General features: G+C 43.5%; 2 protein-coding genes across 6 annotated transcripts in view; both read right to left on the reverse strand.

Annotated features, from left to right (window-relative positions):
* Positions 1 to 18,342, reverse strand: part of LOC143433701 (uncharacterized) — a 38,110-nt gene extending 19,768 nt beyond the window's left edge. For 3 of the 4 annotated variants that reach the window (XM_076929419.1, XM_076929378.1, XM_034514896.2), the window contains exon 1: positions 15,803 to 15,945. The gene's annotated coding sequence lies outside the window, so the exon portion shown is untranslated. Of the gene's footprint in view, positions 1 to 15,802; positions 15,946 to 18,260 lie in introns of those variants that run through there. The other variant, XM_076929387.1, reaches the window with a different exon arrangement.
* Positions 6,362 to 18,342, reverse strand: LOC117717520 (uncharacterized). 2 transcript variants are annotated; one of them, XM_076929285.1, is made up of 5 exons: positions 18,261 to 18,342; positions 15,803 to 15,845; positions 12,032 to 12,158; positions 10,700 to 10,795; positions 6,362 to 9,100 (listed from the first exon to the last, which is right to left on the reverse strand). In XM_076929285.1, the coding sequence occupies exons 2-5, from the start codon at positions 15,815 to 15,817 to the stop codon at positions 7,074 to 7,076; spliced, it is 2,265 nt and encodes a 754-aa protein (XP_076785400.1). In that variant the 5' UTR covers positions 15,818 to 15,845; positions 18,261 to 18,342; the 3' UTR covers positions 6,362 to 7,073. The 2 variants fall into 2 exon arrangements, with proteins under 2 accessions (XP_076785400.1, XP_076785397.1); XM_076929282.1 differs by having other exon boundaries at positions 18,257 to 18,336.
* Positions 18,343 to 18,789: the final 447 nt, after the last annotated feature.

Here is an 18,789-nt window from a genome sequence, read left to right on the forward strand (position 1 = left end):
CATGACTGGTTTTCTTGATACTTAACAATACCAAACACTATTGTGGTAAATCTCCAACCCAAACAAGTCCGGTCAAGAAACACAACTCAATATTTATGAATATAAACTGCAAGCCTAGATTGGGCAGATTTACCATTGCACTACGCTATTCCCCGGCTATGAGATCCCTTACAACTTGGGGTTTTTCTAGGCCACGTTCTTCTCCTTTGTTGTCCTTCCCCCTCGGCTCCTCCTTTGCCTCAACTTCCTCTTCCGACTCCTCCCCTAAGCCTTTTTCTCCACCTCCCCTTCTACTGCCCAATCACTGGCTCTAGCTTTTATTTTACAAATTCAATTGGACAGAAGATTCACAAGATTCACTCCTCCTCCGCAGCCCCTCCCAGGAGTGGAACTACCTTCAAAACAAGAGGCTGGGGCTATCCACAACACTTCCCCCTTTCTGTCCAATTAAAAGACTCTCTTTTCTCAGATATAAATTGAACACAAACTATATTACCATGTTGTAATTGTCAAAGTATAAGATAGACATAATACCCAGTCCATCATTTTTGTTAACTCTGCCATCTCTCTCAACTAAAAGACTTAGTTCTGAACCTGGCTTATGTCCTGTCTTCAGAATGAATAGCATCTGAAAACCATCCTCTCAAAGTAGATAGCCTGGGTTGGCTGTGAGACTATAAATCTTCAACCCCATCAGAAATCCAGAATGACTTAATTAACTGAAGATATGGGAAGCAGAAAGCATGGCTTCTAAAACTTAGCCAATTTAAATAGAACACTGAACATCTAGACAGTCCGTTATTTCAAAACATTGGAGCATCTGTTCTTTAGCCTTCTGGCCCAGGATCATCTGACAGACCTTGTAATGCAGAATTACTAAGGGCGGATTACTCTGTCTTGGCAGCTATAATCAGTCAACTATTCCGAAAGTGTGTCCTTTTTCTGCACAGTATTTTGTCTATAGATCAAAAGAGGCAATTCTTGCCTAGTGGCTGTCTCACCTCAACTGGAGTAACTCCAAAGATGCTCAATTTCTTCTTAGAATCAAAGACAGGGAAGCTGTCAGGAGCAGACAGGTCTCCAATAAAATGAATGTTTATACAGGAATGCTTGTAACATCAATTCTGAGGACTTCTGATGTTTTTTGAAAACCAACTATCTATGTAAAGCAATCTGAACTGTTGTCTGTTAATTCCTTTCCACTATTTCTAATTAAAATCTAGAAAACACCCTGATGGTAAGCTCTGAGCCATGCAATTGCTATAGGCCCCTGACTCATAAACCAACCATCTCAAATCAGTTTTTAAAAATGTTTAAAAAGGACTGGGTCTAAGCCTTGTATTTCTAAATGAGTTATACAGGCACAATGCCTATACGAGAGTAAAAATATTAATCCCACTTTTATATCAATAAGAAACTCACACCAATGAAAGCCCTAAATTTGTACAAAATAAATTCTATACCAATATAAGAGATTATAGCTTCAACCTGGTAACAATCATAAAGATTTCTACCAATGTAAGATAAACCTATGTAATGTTTCACTTAAGCATAAATTTGCTAACCTAACCCTATTTGTCTATTTCTATGATAGTACTATGTCTCCCCCTTTCTTTCCTCCCTCCCTTTTACCTAAGAAGGAAGGATAAAGAAGAGGACAGGAAAGGTAGAAATCCCTGAGTTTAAGCTCTCTATTTTCCTCCCTGTCCGAAGCTACATTTATAAAGTATCCTTTAAATGACAACACATGTATAATTTCTAAAGTAACCAGAACCATCCACCCCAACATAAGGAACTGGGACAATGATCTCCTTTTGTCTGCTTCCAGCTGAATTGGGGTGAAGAATTCCCATCTGGAGGCACAAGGGAAATAGGAAAATTAGCTTAGTCAAAGGAGAGGCATGCCTTGGAATCACTATGTGCTGAGAGAATTCATTGCTTAGCTGACACCATGACTGTGACAGTCAGAAAGGCCGGACAGGCAAGCTAGCTGTTCTGGAAAAGTTCTGGAAGCAAGTCCTTAAAAGAAGCAGCTTCGATGTAGTTGCAGTAGAATCAAGCACAAAGCTGGAATAGAAGGTCCCGGAGTCTCAGCATCCCCGAGTCGCCCAGTAAAAAGACAATTAGTTGGAATGGACTCAGCTGAAATTGTTGTACCTTTTACTAATGCAGAAATTTCCTTGTTATGGGCACAAGATGAACATTGGGAAAGAGCATGCAGTAACTTCTTGGGAGAGATTAACAACAGACACCCTAAAAGCAAGCAGCTTCAGTTCATAGAAAGAACTAATTGGATTATCCCTCATATATTAAAGGGAACTCCGATATCTGCAGCCCCTACGTTTTACACTGATGCTAGTAAATCAGGAAAGGCAGGATATAAATCAGAAGACCTAAGTAAGGTGTCTGAGAGTCCCTATAAGTCAGTTCAAAAATCTGAATTATATGCAATAATCATGGTGTTGTCAGATTTTCAAGAGTCCTTTAATATAGTAACTGACTCTCAATATGCAAAAAGGGTTGTTTTACACATAGAGACTTCTGAACTTATTCAGGATGATTCTGAATTGACCTCACTATTTATTCAACTACAACAAATTATCAGAAATAGGAGTAACCCATTATATATAACACACTTAAGATCCTATACAGGTCTGCCAGGCCCTCTAGCACAAGGTAATAATGATATCGACCAGCTATTGATAGGAAGCGTGCTAGAGGCTTCAGAATTCCATAAAAAACACCATGTTAACAGCAAAGGTTTAAAGAAAGAGTTCTCTATTACTTGGCAACAAGCCAAGGAAATTGTGAGGCAATGCCCCACTTGCTCATTATACAACCAAACTCCCTTGCCTACAGGAACTAACCCTAAGGGTACTCAAAGAAATGACATTTGGCAAATGGATGTCTTTCATTTTACAGAGTTTGGTAAACTGAAATATGTGCACCATACTATAGACACATATTCAGGATTTCAATGGGCAACTGCCTTGGCCTCAGAAAAGGCTGATTCTGTAATTACACATTTGTTAGAAGTCATGGCCATTATGGGAATACCCATACAAATTAAAACAGACAATGGTCCGGCATATACCTCTAATAAGATGAAGAAGTTTTTTACATATTATAATATAAAACATGTTACAGGCATATCACACAATCCTATGGGACAAGCAGTTGTGGAGAGATCTAATCGAACTCTAAAGGAGATGCTTAATAGGCAAAAGGGATCACTAAGAACCCCCAAAGATAGATTACATAGTGCTTTATTAACCTTAAATTTTTTGAATGCTAATGAACAAAACACCACAGCCGCTGAGAGACATTGGATGGTGGAAAAAACTACTGAACTAAATCAACCTGTTTATATTAAGGATATTCTGACATCAGAATGGAAAGTGGGAAATGTATTATGCTGGGGGAGAGGTCATGCCTATATTTCCACAGGAAAAGAAAAGCTGTGGGTTCCTTCCAAGTTGATAAAAATCAGACATGACAAAGGGAGACCCTCTGAAGACCTCATCGACACAGAAGAAAAGGGAGACTAACACAACCAACCAAATAGGTGATGTATATATGGTGTCGTTTATGTCTCTTATATGGAGACAGCTCTGGAACTGGCTGGGACTAAAATATCTATACAAAGACAAGAACACTTAATTGGGTACTAATTTCTCATGACTTAATACATGCCATCCTTTATGAGGGCATGTATACAAAGTTATATTATAGTTTGATTTAGTGATCAAACTAACCTGAAGAGGGCAGTTGCCTCTCTTTATTGATCTTCATTGACCAAGCTGTGTGCCCTGCATGCTCCACGTGAATGTCTTTATAAAACTACCTGCTGCTTTTAAGTGTTATATGTTACAGGATGAAAGAAGAGAAAGACAGCCCTAGCAAGATTCATACTCGGGGATGCTGAGACTCCTGGATCTTCTATTCCAGCTCCCTGCAAGGCCTTCTGAATTGTCTATAAAACTTTCCTCAGCCTTATCTGGTCTCAGAACATCTGGTTTTGAAGCAGTGACATTTAATTGTCCTGAGGAAGAAAACTCTCCCTGCCTGGCATTGGGGCCTGCGGGAGGCCCCCCTGGAAGTTTTTTGGCAGGGTATTGCCCCATTTGTCTGTTGTTGCTCTACATTCCCTAGTCAAATGTCAGCCTTTCCCACATCGTTGACATATTCCAGAAAGCATAGGCCCCCGTTTTGTATTACTTTGGTTTTTCCTGCAGTCATTTCTAAGATGACCCCATTCACCACAATTTAAACATTTGATATCTTGGGTCATCTCTAGGTGTCTAGTGGCAGCTTTTTCTATTACCATCATATCAGCTGAGCAAGATCCAATATCAGCTGTGTATCTAATCCACTCATCTATTGATGCTGACCTTGCCCTCAGTGGTCTGATTATTTCCTTGCATTCAGCAGTTGCATTTTCAAAGGCTAAAGACTCAATTATTGCCTTTCTTGCTACTGAATCTGATATACTCCTTTTGACAGCTGAGGTTAGCCTTTGTAAAAGGTCAGGGAAGGTTTCTTTTGGACCTTGTATGACTTGAGTAAATGGTTCAAGTCTCTTCCTGGATTCTGCAACTTTGTCCCAGGCCTTTAAGGCTGATAATCTACACAATTCGAGTTTCTTCATCATATACAGCCTGCACCTCTAGTTCAGCAAATCGACCTTCACCAAGCAGTTGGTCTATGGACATCTCTCTTCCTCTGGCTCTATTTTGTCGTGCTATCTTCCTCGCCTCATCTCTCCACCATGCAACCCACTGTAAATTTTCGGCAGGTTCTAGTATTGCTCTTGCCATATCTTTCCAGTCTTGGAGGCTTATTCTATTTTTAATAGCCCAAGAAGTCAGAATTTGTTTTACAAATGGCGAGTGCATTCCAAAATTAGTGACACTTTCCTTAAATTTTCTCAGATCTAACACATCCACAGGTTGCCATTCAAATTCCTTATAACCCTATGGATAAACAATGTCTGGAGGTCTTTGTTGTACATTAACCGGATAGACTAAAGTGTGTTTTCTAATAACCCTTGATTGATTTTCTCTAGTTTCTTCTGTCTCTACCTGAGTATTTTCCTTAACTGAAAATTTAAATTCCTCCCTTAAGGTCTGTGTCCACGCTTCATAGCTCTCCTTTTGTCGTTCTTCCTGTTCCTTGAGTTCCTGTAGTCTGTTCAAGGTTCTGCCTCAACATTTTGAATTTTTCCTTATATTGTAACTCTGATAGTTTGCTGTCCGCTTTATTTTGATTGATTAATTTTTACAAGGTTATTCTCCAAGTCTTGCCTCCATTCCTCATTATTTTCTCTGTGCTGCTCAGTCTGATCTGTGAGCTGCTGCATCCTCTGTTCTATCATCTTTCAAGCTCCTGTCTCCCACCTTCGTTTTCATCTTTCTCTTATTCTGATCCATAATTTCTTGTGTCTTCAATTCTGTTTCCTCTAAGCTTTGTTGCCAAGTCATAAGCTTCTCTTTCTGATGTTCATGCTGCTCTATAATTTCCTGTATCTTCTGTTCTAAGCCCTGCTTCCATAATCTTAACTTCTCTTTATGTTGTAATTATAATATTGCAGCGTCTGCCTTATTTTGATTTGCTAACTGTAGTAAATTATCTTCTAGACTCTGTTTCCAAATTTTATCTCTATCTTCTTGCCGTTGCTTATTTTGACCAATAAAATCCTGTCCCTTTTAGTTCTAGTGTTACTTGTAATCTCTTTTCCAAGGTAAGGAATTTTTTATCTAGGGCCCCGTCTTTTGAGAAAACATAGTAAGTAAATCAAGAGAATAAATTACAATATCAATAAATGATAAGGTATCTATTTTCCCTATGTCGATTCCTGTCAAACCACTCAAAATATCATCACATAAAGCCCAAAAGATATTCATTGTTTTTGTCATCTTTAAGTATCAAAAGATTATGTGGTTTTTTTTTTTTTTTTATATCAAAGAATTACCTGGTCCGGAGCCCTCAGTTCACTGTTTCTGCCTGAAAACTACCTCGCAGGCAATTGTGTTTTAGGATCACCAGTCCCTCCTTGCAGTTTTTATAGGGCACTGAGCAAGCCCAGCTGCAGGCTGAGTGCTGCACCTAACCCTGGCCATAGCTCTCTGTCTGGGGGTTGGGGGAGGAAGCCTCTCTTGCGGTTCTTTGTAGGCCCTCAGACCCACTCAGCTTTCAATACACGCTGGTGCAGCCTAGAAGGCTGCTGCGCTGTATTCAGAGGTTAGGGGGCAATGAACTTTTATCTCAGGTTAGTTGAGTCCTAAGTAATAAGTTGGGCGTCAATTTGTTGTGGTAAATCTCCGACCCAAACAAGTCTGGTCAAGAAAAACACAACTCGATATTTATGATTATAAACTGTAAGCCTAGATTGGGCAGATTTACCCTTGCACTACTCTATTCCCCAGCTATGAGATCCCTTACAACTTGGGGTTTTTCTAGGCCATGTTCTTCTTCTTTGTTGTCCTTCCACCTCCGGCTCCTCCTTTGCCTCCATAGCCTCTCTCCGGTCAACTTCCTCTTCTGACTTCTTCTCTTCCGACTCCTCCTCTTCCGACTCCTCCCCTAAGCTTTTTTCTCCACCTCCCCTTCTACTGCCCAATCACTGGCTCTAGCCTTTATTTTACAAATTCAATTGGACAGAAGGTTCACAAGATTCACTCCTCCTCTGCAGCCCCTCCCAGGAGTGGAACTACCATCAAAACAAGAGGCTGGGGCTATCCACAACAAAAAACCATCACTGGAAAGGCAGGCAAATTATGTCTTCCTTCTAAGGGGGTTAAAGCCTACTGAATAGAGCATGCTTTGAGTTAACTTCAGGCCAGGTTTGGCTTCCTGGGCATCTTGTTTGCACAAATCTGATAAAGGTCAAGATTCTGGATGAAACGATCAAAGATCCATTCTTACTAGTTCCCTCTGGTGCCTCAAACTCTGTGGCAGTCTACTACAGCTCTAGCACACATGCCCAGTTGTAAGATAACTTTTTCATGCCCTGCAACAGCTCAGATTAGATATTTCAGCATTTCTTAAAATATTAAAACCTAAATTTGTAGAGCTTATTTCTTGTGCGAATCCTCTGATGAAGAATGGTCCTTCTGACCCTCGTCCTCAGCATGGACTCGCTGGTGAATTAGGAGACTCGAGCTCCAGCTGAAGCCTTTCCCACACTCCTCGCACTTGTACGGTTTCTCTCCGGTGTGAACTCTCTGGTGGGTTTGAAGGTATGAGCTCCAACTGAAGCCTTTCCCACACTCCTCGCATCTGTAGGGTTTCTCTCCGGTGTGAACTCTCTGGTGGTCATGGAGGTACGACCTCTGCCGGAAGTGTTTCCCACACACATCACATGGGTATGGTTTCTCTCCTGTGTGGACTCCACGATGAGCTAGAAAATTGGAGGCCCGACAGAAGCCTCTACCGCACTCCTCACACTGATAGGGTTTTTCTCCAGTGTGGCACCTCTGGTGTGCTTGAAGCTGTGAACCTACACTGAAGCCCTTCCCACACTCTGTGCACTGGTATGGTTTCTCTCCTGTATGGACCCTCTGGTGCACTTGGAGACTTGAGAACTGACTGAAGGCTTTCCCACACTCCTCACACTTATAGGGTTTCTCTCCTGTGTGGATTCTACAATGAACATTAAGATCTGAACTCCGACGAAAGGTCTTTCCACACGTGTTACATTTGTAGGGCTTCTCTCCGGTATGGCCTCTCTGATGGGCCAGAAGATTTGAGGCCTGGCTGAAGCCTTTCCCACACTCCTCACACTTATAGGGCTTTTCACCAGTGTGAACTCTAATGTGGATATTAAAATCAGAACTGCGACTGAAGCCCCTCCCACAAACATCACACTGATAGGGCTTGTTTCCAGTGTGGCCTCTCCGATGATCCAGAAGATTTGAGGCCCGACAGAAGCCTTTCCCACACTCCTCACATTTGTAGGGTTTCTCTCCTGTGTGGCTTATCTGATGAGCTTGCAGGCGTGAGCCTATGCTGAAGCCTTTCTCACACTCCTCACACTTATAGGGCTTTTCACCCGTGTGGACTCTACAGTGTATGTTAAGGTGTGAGCTGTAACTAAAGCCCTTGCCACATGTGTCACATTTGTAGGGTTTCTCTCCTGTATGGATTCTACAATGAACATTAAGATCTGACCTCCGACGAAAGGTCTTTCCACACGTGTTACATTTGTAGGGCTTCTCTCCGGTGTGGCCTCTCTGATGGGCCAGAAGATTTGAGGCCTGGCTGAAGCCTTTCCCACACTCCTCACACTTATAGGGCTTTTCACCAGTGTGAACTCTACAGTGAATGTTAAGGTGTGACCTGTAACTAAAGCCCTTGCCACATGTGTCACATTTGTATGGTTTCTCTCCAGTGTGGATTTGATGATGGGCATGTAGCCGTGAAAACCAGCTGAAGCACTTACCACACTCCTCACATTTATAAGGTTTCTTTCCAGTGTGTCCTCTCTGATGCACTTGAAGATATGAGCTCTGACTGAAGCTTGCTCCACACTCCTCACATTTATAGGCTTCCTCTGCAGTGTGCACTAACAAAGCTGTCTGACCATATGAATTTTTCCCAGGATTCCCACACTCCTCATATTTGTTTGAGTTTTCTCCAATGGGGATGCTCTGATGATAATGAAACAGTGGCCATTGACCAAAAGTTTTAAATAGTGACTCAGACTTGTTGGATCTGTGTCTATCATACACTCCCTGAAGACTTAAGGACCAGTGGCGGGTGTTGTAACATTTATCATACTTGCAGGGATTTTCTCCTGTAATAACATGAGGATGGTGGCTGCAATTGAGATCTCTTTCAGGTGCCCCTTCTTCATGGCATTCCCTGTGGTGAACCTGAAGAACTGAATTCCGACTGGAATGTTTACTGAACTCATCTTCAAGATGCACAGCATCGCGTTTCAACAGAGAGCCAGTCTCCCTGACGCTTACTCTGCAGTCTCGAGCCCTGGTTAACTCCCTTGTAACTTGCTGCCAGATTTGTGAGCAGAAAAGCTCCTCCTGTGGCAGGTGCCTCAATCCCGCTTCCTCAAGAGACTCCATCTCCTCTAGATTCTTGCCTCCTAAAAGCATAAAGAGAATTCAGAGAGAGGTAGGGTGTGTGAATGCTCTGTTGGCTGACGTTGGAGTTAGACAGCTAAAGTGCAGCCTAAGGCTTCACTGAACCAGAGAATGAATGGTTCCCTTCCTGTAACAGTGAGTATCCTGTCATCTCACTGACATGCCCAGAAGCAAGGTCAGTGCTTCAAGTTTCCATACTTATATTAATCAGACCAGTTTAGCTGTCTACAAATTATCACAAGTGAGTGACGCTGCAGTATGTGGGCGCGTTCGCGCGTACACACACACACACACACACACACACACAAATATAACTTTTTTTAAAAAATTAAAATTGGAAAGTAAGGAAAAATATTGATCTATTGTGGGGTGGTGGGCTGTGAGAGGCAGCTGGGCTCCTGGTAGAGCACAGACCTCAAACCCTGGACCCTAATGCAACGGTAGGTGTTAGACTTTGCTCCTGGGACCCTGGTTCCTTTCACAGAGAGGTCTATGGCCACCAGTCACATAGAAACAGTGCCTCAGGCTCTCCCACATGTAGATGAGGTATCTCCAAGCTCTCAGACCAAGCCAATGGGCGTTATCTGCAGCCAGACCCTGACCCACCCCCAAACTATATATAAGATCCCTATTCTAGAGAAGAAAAGGTGTGTAAGAATCATCCCGTTGTCTGAGAGTTTCTGTTGCAAGAGCTGTAACATTTGGGAAGAAATCTGCTCTCCCCAAAGTGCCTTCAGGACCCTTCCCTCCTTGCTAGCTAGCTGGCTTCTCACTGGCCCAGCCCGAACCGGCTCAGCGCAGAGAGACAGGTGCAGCACCTGAGAGCAACTTGGTGGCAATGCTGGAGACACAAGCAGAGGCAGCAGCTGAGGCAGCTGAGGCGATTCCCACTCCCTGCTCGCACTCTATCCCCTTGGCCTGGACCCCCACACCCGGCCAGGCCAGCGATCTTCATGGGAAGCCCTCCAGAACAAGGACCCACAATCTATGGCCTACACACACAAACACACACACACACACACACAAACACACACATATCCACAAGGAAGCATCCAGATATAGAGGAATAGTATGATATGTTGTGATAATTGTTTTGTACACCATGTGAAGCTGTGTCTCTGTCCTTCCTCACCTGCCTAAGGCATCTTCTGATTGGGTTAATAAAGATCTGATGGCTTATAGCAAGGAAGGAAAGGACAGGAAGGACTTCTGGGCAGAGATGGGAATTCTGAGAGTCTGGTGGGGGGATTTGCCAGCCAGCCACAGAAGTCAAATGTACAATACTGAGAAGTATCAAGCCACATTGGCAGCATGTAGGTAAATATAAGTGGGTTAATTTAAGTTATACAAGCTAGTTGGGACCGAGTAAGCTAAGGCATAGGATTTCATAATTAATATGTCTCCGTGTCATTACTTGGGAAGCTGGCAGGCCTAGGTAGTCCGATGGTGATGATATGATGAAGCTTCATGGGAGTCAGTGCAAGTGGAGACTGATGCTGAGAGTAGAGAGGACCAGAGCAGTATATGGCTGGACCCCAGCACCAAAGGCGTGCACAGGTTAAGAAGCAGGATAGACGGACGAGTTGCCACACTGTTCTCACCTGTAGAGTCCCTGCTCCAGCTAGCCACTATCAACATCCAAGACATGTCTTCTCTCTCGAGCCTGAGCAAAGAATCTTGAGTCCCAGTCTGGTGCCCTATGAAGAATATATTTTAAATTAACATGCCCTGAAAATAAGCATTTCACTGCATCTTCTTCAGGACATTAAATCTAGTCTTTCCCTAACTGATAATCAATTCAGAGGAAGACAAAACATTGTTTGAAAAGACCCAAAATATGCATAGACTTTAGTATACTTTGACAAACATCTATTTTCATTGTCTCCTCTCCCTTGTTTCGCAAACTGTTCTTGGCAATGTCATAGACAGACTGCCAGTGTAATTTCTTTGATGTCCTATTACATTTTTATTTAGTGCACGTATGTGTTCATTCATCCCACTGGTGGTTAGAGACAGCAGGTGGGACTTGGTAGGCCCTAGGGACTGAACTTCAGGTCATCGGCCTTGGCACCAGTCTTGGCACCTGCTGACCATGTCATGGCCTCAACCCTATTTCATTTCACTTCTTAAGTACTTTGTACCATGGGCTTTTTCCACCTGTGCCCCAGTTCCTGAAATAATGACTCTGAGAATTATTGTTTATGAAAAAAATGCCTAAGCCACAAGCTTTGGCTCATTCCCCAAGTAACGTGTAACTTAATTAACCCGTTTAGTCTTTGCTATGAGTGCCACATGGCTGGTTCCCTCTCCTCAGTTTCATGCATTTGTCTCCTCAGAGTTTGGGGCACATTTCCTCCTGCACCTGACTCTATCTCAGAGTTCCTATCTCCCTGCTGGAACTCCCACTTCTAATTTCCTGCCTCAGCTAACGGGACATCAGATTTTCATTAACACGTGATGCTTCTGTATATATGGTACACAAGGGCTTCTCTCTACAATACTTCTTTTGCTTTTTTAAAATGTGTATATGTCAGTGTATGTGTGTGTGAGTGCAGGTGCCATGCAGACAGAGGGTGGCAGAGCCCCTGGATGATAAGCCACCTCATGTGGGTGCTGCGGACCAAACTCTGGTCCTCTGCAGGAACAGAAAGCGTTAACTGGTGAGCTCTCTCTCCAGCTGCTTCGACTTAGTTCAGTAGGCATCTGTAGGCATGATTCGGCATGTACAACCACCCACCAACTGAGATAATAATTTGAGGAAGACAAAAACACACGAGCATGCTTTACTTTTCACTTCATTTATGAAACTGAGGCGCATGTCCAACTCTGAGTCACATGACCGACGGAAAAACTAGAAGCTACTTCCAGAGCTCCAGTCACACCTAGGGCCACCCTGCATGAACCTGACATGCAGCACCTGTGTCTGCCCTCACCAAGTGACACCACATTCCTCAAGGTCTCCAGCATCACATCACAGTACAGCTTCCTCTGGGCATCGTCCAGCAGCCCCAGCTCCTCCTCACTGAAGACCACGGCCACGTCCCTGAGTGTCACCATCTCCTACAACACCAAACACACAACTTCAACCTTGGTCTTCTGCAAGAAGGATGGAGAAACGCAGGAAGGCTGAGCAGGAAGCAGCTCCTGAGCTAAGAACCCAGGGTCCATGTTCCTGTACGATTCACCCACTTTTTTGTTACTGCTCTCTTTTGGTTTCTAAGACAGGGTCTTACTGTCTGAGCCTTGGTTCGTCAGGAACTTGCTATGTAGACCAGTCTAGGCCTGAACTTGTGCCGATCTTCCCACCCTTCTCTGCCCCTGCCTCCCAAGTGCTGGGATTACGGGGGGTGAACCACCCACCATGCCTGGAGAATTCATCTGCCTAATTACATCATTTGCTGTTGATTTTTGGTAGTGGAAATGAAAGATTGAAACCAGGGCCTCGTGTGTGTCAGAAGCCATCTCGTAGAGGCTACACTAGCGGATGACTTTCCTGAGATGGTCCACTCTTTTCTGCATGACCATGATGAATGAGCAAGGCCCAAGAGACTTCATTTCGGGGTTGACTCTTGCTATTGACATGCCTCTCCTGTCACTATTAAATTAATATACCAATTCCTGGCATTAACCCACCCTATTGGGCAGATTTTCGGCAGATCAATGAAGATGTGCTCCTCTGTAGTAAGTAATGCTATACAGACAACAGATGATTTCTTAATTCCTAGTCGTGAGTCTACCCCTAAACTCAACTCCTAAACAAGTGATTTTGAAATCCTCTATAAGAAACACTGTAACTGTGACTCTCTAGTCCTTCATGTGTCACCAGCTATTTGCAGTAGGACAGAAATAACAGATTTTTTTAAAAGATTTATTTATTTGTGTATGTATGTGTGTGTGTGTGTGTGTGTACACGGTAGCTGTCTTCAGACACACCAGAAGAGGACATCAGATCCCACTAAAGATAGTTGTGAGCCACCATGTGGTTGTTGGGAATTGAACTCAGGACCTTGGTAGAGATGTGAGTGCTCTTAACCGCTGAGCCATCTCTCCAGCCTCACATGGTATAGATTTATGATTAAGGAAAACATTCCTCTAGGCTGTAAAACCATTATCTGACAACTAAAGTCATCAAAGGGAATGGTTGATTTATTGTAGGTGCTAGGACAGAAGATAAAATATTGACTGGGTTTATCTATACAAAACTTGAATACTAATAAGACACTAGGCAGATGAATTGCCTCTTGACAGAAACATGCTAACTTATAGTTTAGTTTTTAACTTTTAATAAACCTGTGGAGCTGGTTCACCATCAACCCTAGCTTCTAACAATAAACACCAATAGAACGCCCAAGGCATGGGACAGAACTGGCTCCAAATGGTGCCTGGGGGTGTGAAATGAGCATGCTCTAGAACCACCATGACCGATGAGCCTGCTTTAACTTTTCATCTGGAAATGGTCATTGCTGGATACCTGGGGGTCATTCAGGATCCCCAGATGAACCAGAGTCACCCCAGATGAGGATCCACTGTAGTCAACCAGGAAGAGGGTCTGTGTCTGCAGCATCATGCACCCACCATGACAAGCCACACAGCCCAGCTCAGAGGTGAAGGAGCCTCTCTGCCCCTCCCCGCTAGAGTCTGCTGGGTGTGTGTCCTGTGTGCTGACGTCAGCAGCTGCCTGAGCTTCCAGCCTCCTATCTTTTGAACACACTCAACCCAGTGCTGCCTCACAAGGTGAATCTGAGGAACCTGGCAAGTCGCCTTGTGTGACTAGACCTCTAAACTTAAATACATTTCTCTGCCAATACAACACATTCACATGGTGGATGAAACATGTAACTCGGTTAGTAAACACACCCAGGGTATCACTCAGCAATGAGAAAGAAAATCCCAGCCGTCTTAGGAAAAAATGGCTGTCTTCTATGATTAATTAGAACATGTTGAACAAAAGACTCTCCATACAGAGCAGCCAGAGTATCACATGTCAGAAGCATGTTTTAGAGGCTAAAGAGATAACTCCATGATTAAGAACACTAGCTGCTCTTCCAGAGGACGCAGGTTCAAATCCCAGCACCAATACGGCAGCTCACAACTCCATTTCCTGGGATCCAATGCCCTCTTTTTGGCCCCTGTGGGTATCAGGTACACACATGGAGGAGCACAGACTTACATGCAGGCAGACCACTCATACAAATAAAATCATTTTTAAAAACACATTTAGTATTTCTAAACAATAGGAACAATAGCAAAACTTCCCTGAGTTTCTTCTGGAGGAAAATATTTATTAATATAACTATTATTATTATACATTCCTTAGCACATCAAAACTGCTAAACTATTTAGATATCTGTGAGTAGGGAAAAGACATTTGTTGAATGTACCTCTTCCATCACAGATCATGTCAATTTATGGGAACATGATGTCATTAAAAACATAAGGTAAAGCCGGTTATGACAGTACATGTTTGAAATCCCAGCACAGAGGGTCAGGACAAGGACTGAGACTTTGTGACCAGACTTAACTATATAGTAAGACTCTGTCTGTTAAATTAAAAAAAAAAATCAGGACTTGGGATGTAGCTCAGTGGTAGAGCCCCTGACTAGAATCCCCCAGTGAGGGGCTGGGGGTGTGGCTCAGTGGTAGAGCACCTCCCTAGAATCCGCAGAGTCTGGGAGTGTGGCTCAGTTTTAGAGTACCTGCTTAGCATAAGGAAGGCTCTAGATTTGATCTCCAGCACTTGAATAAAGAATTAAGGCATGTATTTCAAATAATATAAATATTATTTGAAAAGATGTAATTTAAATCCAACACTATGCCATGAGGAAAACAGAAAGGGAAACTGGGTGTTTTATAAACAAAATATAGGCAGTGTGAGTAGATTCAATGTTGCTCATCTTCCCTCCCATGCTCATTTGTCTGATTTCACGGTGATGATTGAATTTATCTATTTTTATTTTGGGTATGAGAGTGTTTTGCTTACATGTATACTTATGTACCGCATGCATACTTGGTGCCCATGAGGGTGGAAGAGAGTGTTGCATGCCCTGGGACTGCAGCCGTGGATAGTTGTCATCATGTGGGTGCTGGAACCAAACAGGTCCTTCATGAGAACAGTAACACTCTAAACTGCTGAGCCATGTCTCCAGTTCCCTAACATAGTTCTTAGCAATAAAAAGAAATTAATCTATATTAAATAAAAGTAATGAGCCTCTAGCAATGGGTTCTTGTTTTAAAAAAATAATTATTTTATGTGCATGAGTATTTTGTCTGTGTATAAGTGTCTACCAGGTGCAGAGGGTGGCGGAGCTGCAGATGGCTGTGGGCGGTAGGAACTAAGCCTGGATCCTCTGCAAGACCAGCCAGTGATGTTAAAGGCCGGTGTGTCTCCCCAGCTCTGCATGGCTGGTTCTCAATTGCCTACCGTTCTCCTTGATTCTCCCTCAGAGAAAGAAACAAGATGCCAGAATCCTTGAGAAATCAGACAACACTTTGAAACCAAGCTGAAAAACTCAACTGGACAGGTGTAATGGTGCATGCCTTTAATCCCAGCACTAAGGAGACAGAGTTCCCTAGTGAGATGGCTGTGAGTTCAAGGTTAGCTTGGACTACATAGAGAGTTCCCAGACAGCCAGGGCTACAAAGCGAGACCCTGTCTCAAAACAAAGCAAAGCAAAGCCAAAAACAGATGAAAAATCTCAACTCACCTTGCCGCTGCTCATCCTTCTGTCTTCTCGGGAACAGCTGAGTCTTGAGAAGACATAATGAGGGAGAGAAGACAGCCCATGAGAGTCTGCTCATTGGTGTCCCAGACTCCATGGATGCACTCCATGAACAGCATCAGCCAAGGTGTTCACTTCTCAGTGGGCTTCATGGCAAGAGTGCGCTGGATTGTGGCCACAGCTCACACTGTCTACTCAGGACCCTGTAAATAACACCCCATGCCAACCCCATGCAGATCATTCACAACACACAGTCTCCTATGAGTCTCTGGGCTACAGTTATTCCAGGGACAGCAGAGATGGAGTAGGAAGGACCCAGATGAGGAGAGAACTGTCTGCACTCTGGCTGGGACAGATATCATGGCTCAGCACCTGGGAAACCTTGAACTCGACGACTAGTACCTCTGTGCATCAATTCTGTCTTTATATTCTGTGAGTGTGTTTTGGTTTTTGGGACAGGGTTTCAGCATTTAGCCCAGGGTAGCCTACAACCCAGGTTGGCCTTGAACTTTTGGTCTTCCCTGCCTGGGCCTCCAAGTGGCATAGCTCGATTCTCTCATCCATAAAATGAAGCTATGTAACAATGAGAGAATTAATGTCACAGGTTGTTCTAAAAATTACACACCTATAAATAACATTGAGAAATCAAGTGTTTCTTTATTTCTAATTCTGTCATGGATTCTTTTGGTTTTCGTGGAGAACATGTGCATAAAATATAGTCAATACTCAAGGTGCAAAATTTAATATAAAGTGTCACAGCCTCCATCTTGAAAGCCAATTCTGACTGTATATAAGCTCATTACATAACTTAAGAGTATGAACACACAAACTGGGGGATGGAGATGCACGCCATTAAGCCCAGCACCTGGGAGGCAGAGGCAGGCGGATATCTGAGTTTGAAGGCCAGCCTGGTCTACAGAGTGAGCTCCAGGACAGCCAGGGCTACACAGAGAAACCGTGTCTAAAACACCAAATAAATACATAAACAAATAGTATGTACACAAAACTGCGGTTTTATGTTAGTAAAATATATAACATAGACTGTATTGTTTTGGGGCTGAAGAGATGGCTCAGCAGTCAAGAGCACTGGCTGCTCCTAAGTTATGTCCTCAGTAACCTTCTACAGGCTCACAAATGTCTGGAATTCCAGTTCCAAGGGGATTTGATGGCTGGCCTCTTCTGACCTCCTTGGGCACTGCACAGATATAGTGCACATACACACATGCAGGCAAAAGTCATACAATAATAATAATAATAGAATAATAATAACTCACAAAGGGGCCCTGAGTAGCATATAAATATGCAGATACTGTTTCTCACACATGGGAAGAAACTATAGTCTGGCCAGCTGTGTGATGCTGGCAACTGTTGTGTGCACCTTCAGCTATGAGAGGACAGAGACAGGGTACCATTCCCAGCACTGTGACAGGCACCAATGGACACATGTGCATTTAGGTATTTTAAGCATAAAGGTACAAAACACCCTTCCGGTATTTTAGGGAGTTCTCGAAAATAAAGATGGCAGGTGTCTCACCTACGGACAAGTGGGATGGAGGCAGGCGGGCTCCCTAAGCCCAGCTTTCACACCACAGGCTTATGAAAACAAAAGTAGACAAGCAAGAGTCATGGTCTCGAACATACAGGACTAGCTCAGATCAAGGGACAGGAGATGGTGGTTTAGAAGATAAAAGAACCCTGAGGGAGCTGGAGAGATGGCTCGGCACAAGACACTCCTGTATTAGGAGGTGTGGCTCGCTGGAGTGTATCACTGAGGAAGGACACTAAGGTTTCAAAAGCCACAAGCCATTCCCACTTAACTCTCTGCTTCCTGTTTGTGGCTCTCTCAGCAGCTGCTCCAACACCATCCCTGCCTGCCTGCCAGTACTTGTCCAAGATCATAACTGTCTTAGTTAGGGTTTTATTGCTGTGAAGAGACACCATGACCATAACAACTCTTATAAATGACCACATTTAATTGGGGCTGGCCTACAGTTTCAGAGGTTTGGTCCATTATCATCATGGTAGGCAATGTACAGGCAGACTTGATGCTGAAGGAGCCAACGGTTCTACGTCTTAATCGGAAGGCAGCCAGGAGGAGCCTGACTCCACACTCTGCAGAGTCTGAGCAATAGGAGACCTCAAAGCCCGCCCACACAGTGATGCACGTCCTCCAAGGCCACACCCCCTCCAATAAAGCCACAGCTAATGGTGCCACTCCCTATGGCTAAGCATTCAAACACACGAATCTATGCGGCCAAACCTATTCAAACCACCACAATAACTATACATCAATTTTCGAATGTTAACGGACTCTACAGATTGCCAAATGTAAGTAAGACAAGGAACATATTTCATCCCTGTTCTGTGGTCTAACCCAAGCCATAGCACCATGTTCTTTCTGGACGTCTGACTCACACTGGCTACAAGAATCACACTTACTCACTGGGTAAGTCTTCCTTGCAGGTCCACTGCTGCTCACTCTGAGAAGAACATAACGGGGGCCATGGAACAGAGGTCCCTGTGACCTAACAGGAGAGAGAAAATAATAAATAAATAAATAAATAAATAAACAAATAAATAGAAACAAGAGTCATAGATTAGTGACAGGTACAATTCCAGAAGAGCAAAGGAAGCCAATCATTTTTCTAACTACATGTTGCATTTTGTTTTGAGACTGGGTCTCACAATATAGGGTAGGCTGGACTATAAAAAGTTTGAGGTCTTCCTGGGCTAAACACACACACACACCACCCCTACACACACACACCCTACACACACCACCCCAACACACACAGACATATACACTCATACACACACACTCATACACACACACAGGTACCACCCCTACACAAAATTCACACATCAGGCATACTCACACACACATGCATCACCCCTACACACATACCACACCTACACACATACACCACCTCAACACACAGGCATACACTCATACACATATCACACAGGTACCA

This window comes from Arvicanthis niloticus, chromosome 1, assembly GCF_011762505.2.
Source record: "Arvicanthis niloticus isolate mArvNil1 chromosome 1, mArvNil1.pat.X, whole genome shotgun sequence".
NCBI classification, from domain to species: Eukaryota; Metazoa; Chordata; class Mammalia; order Rodentia; family Muridae; genus Arvicanthis; species Arvicanthis niloticus.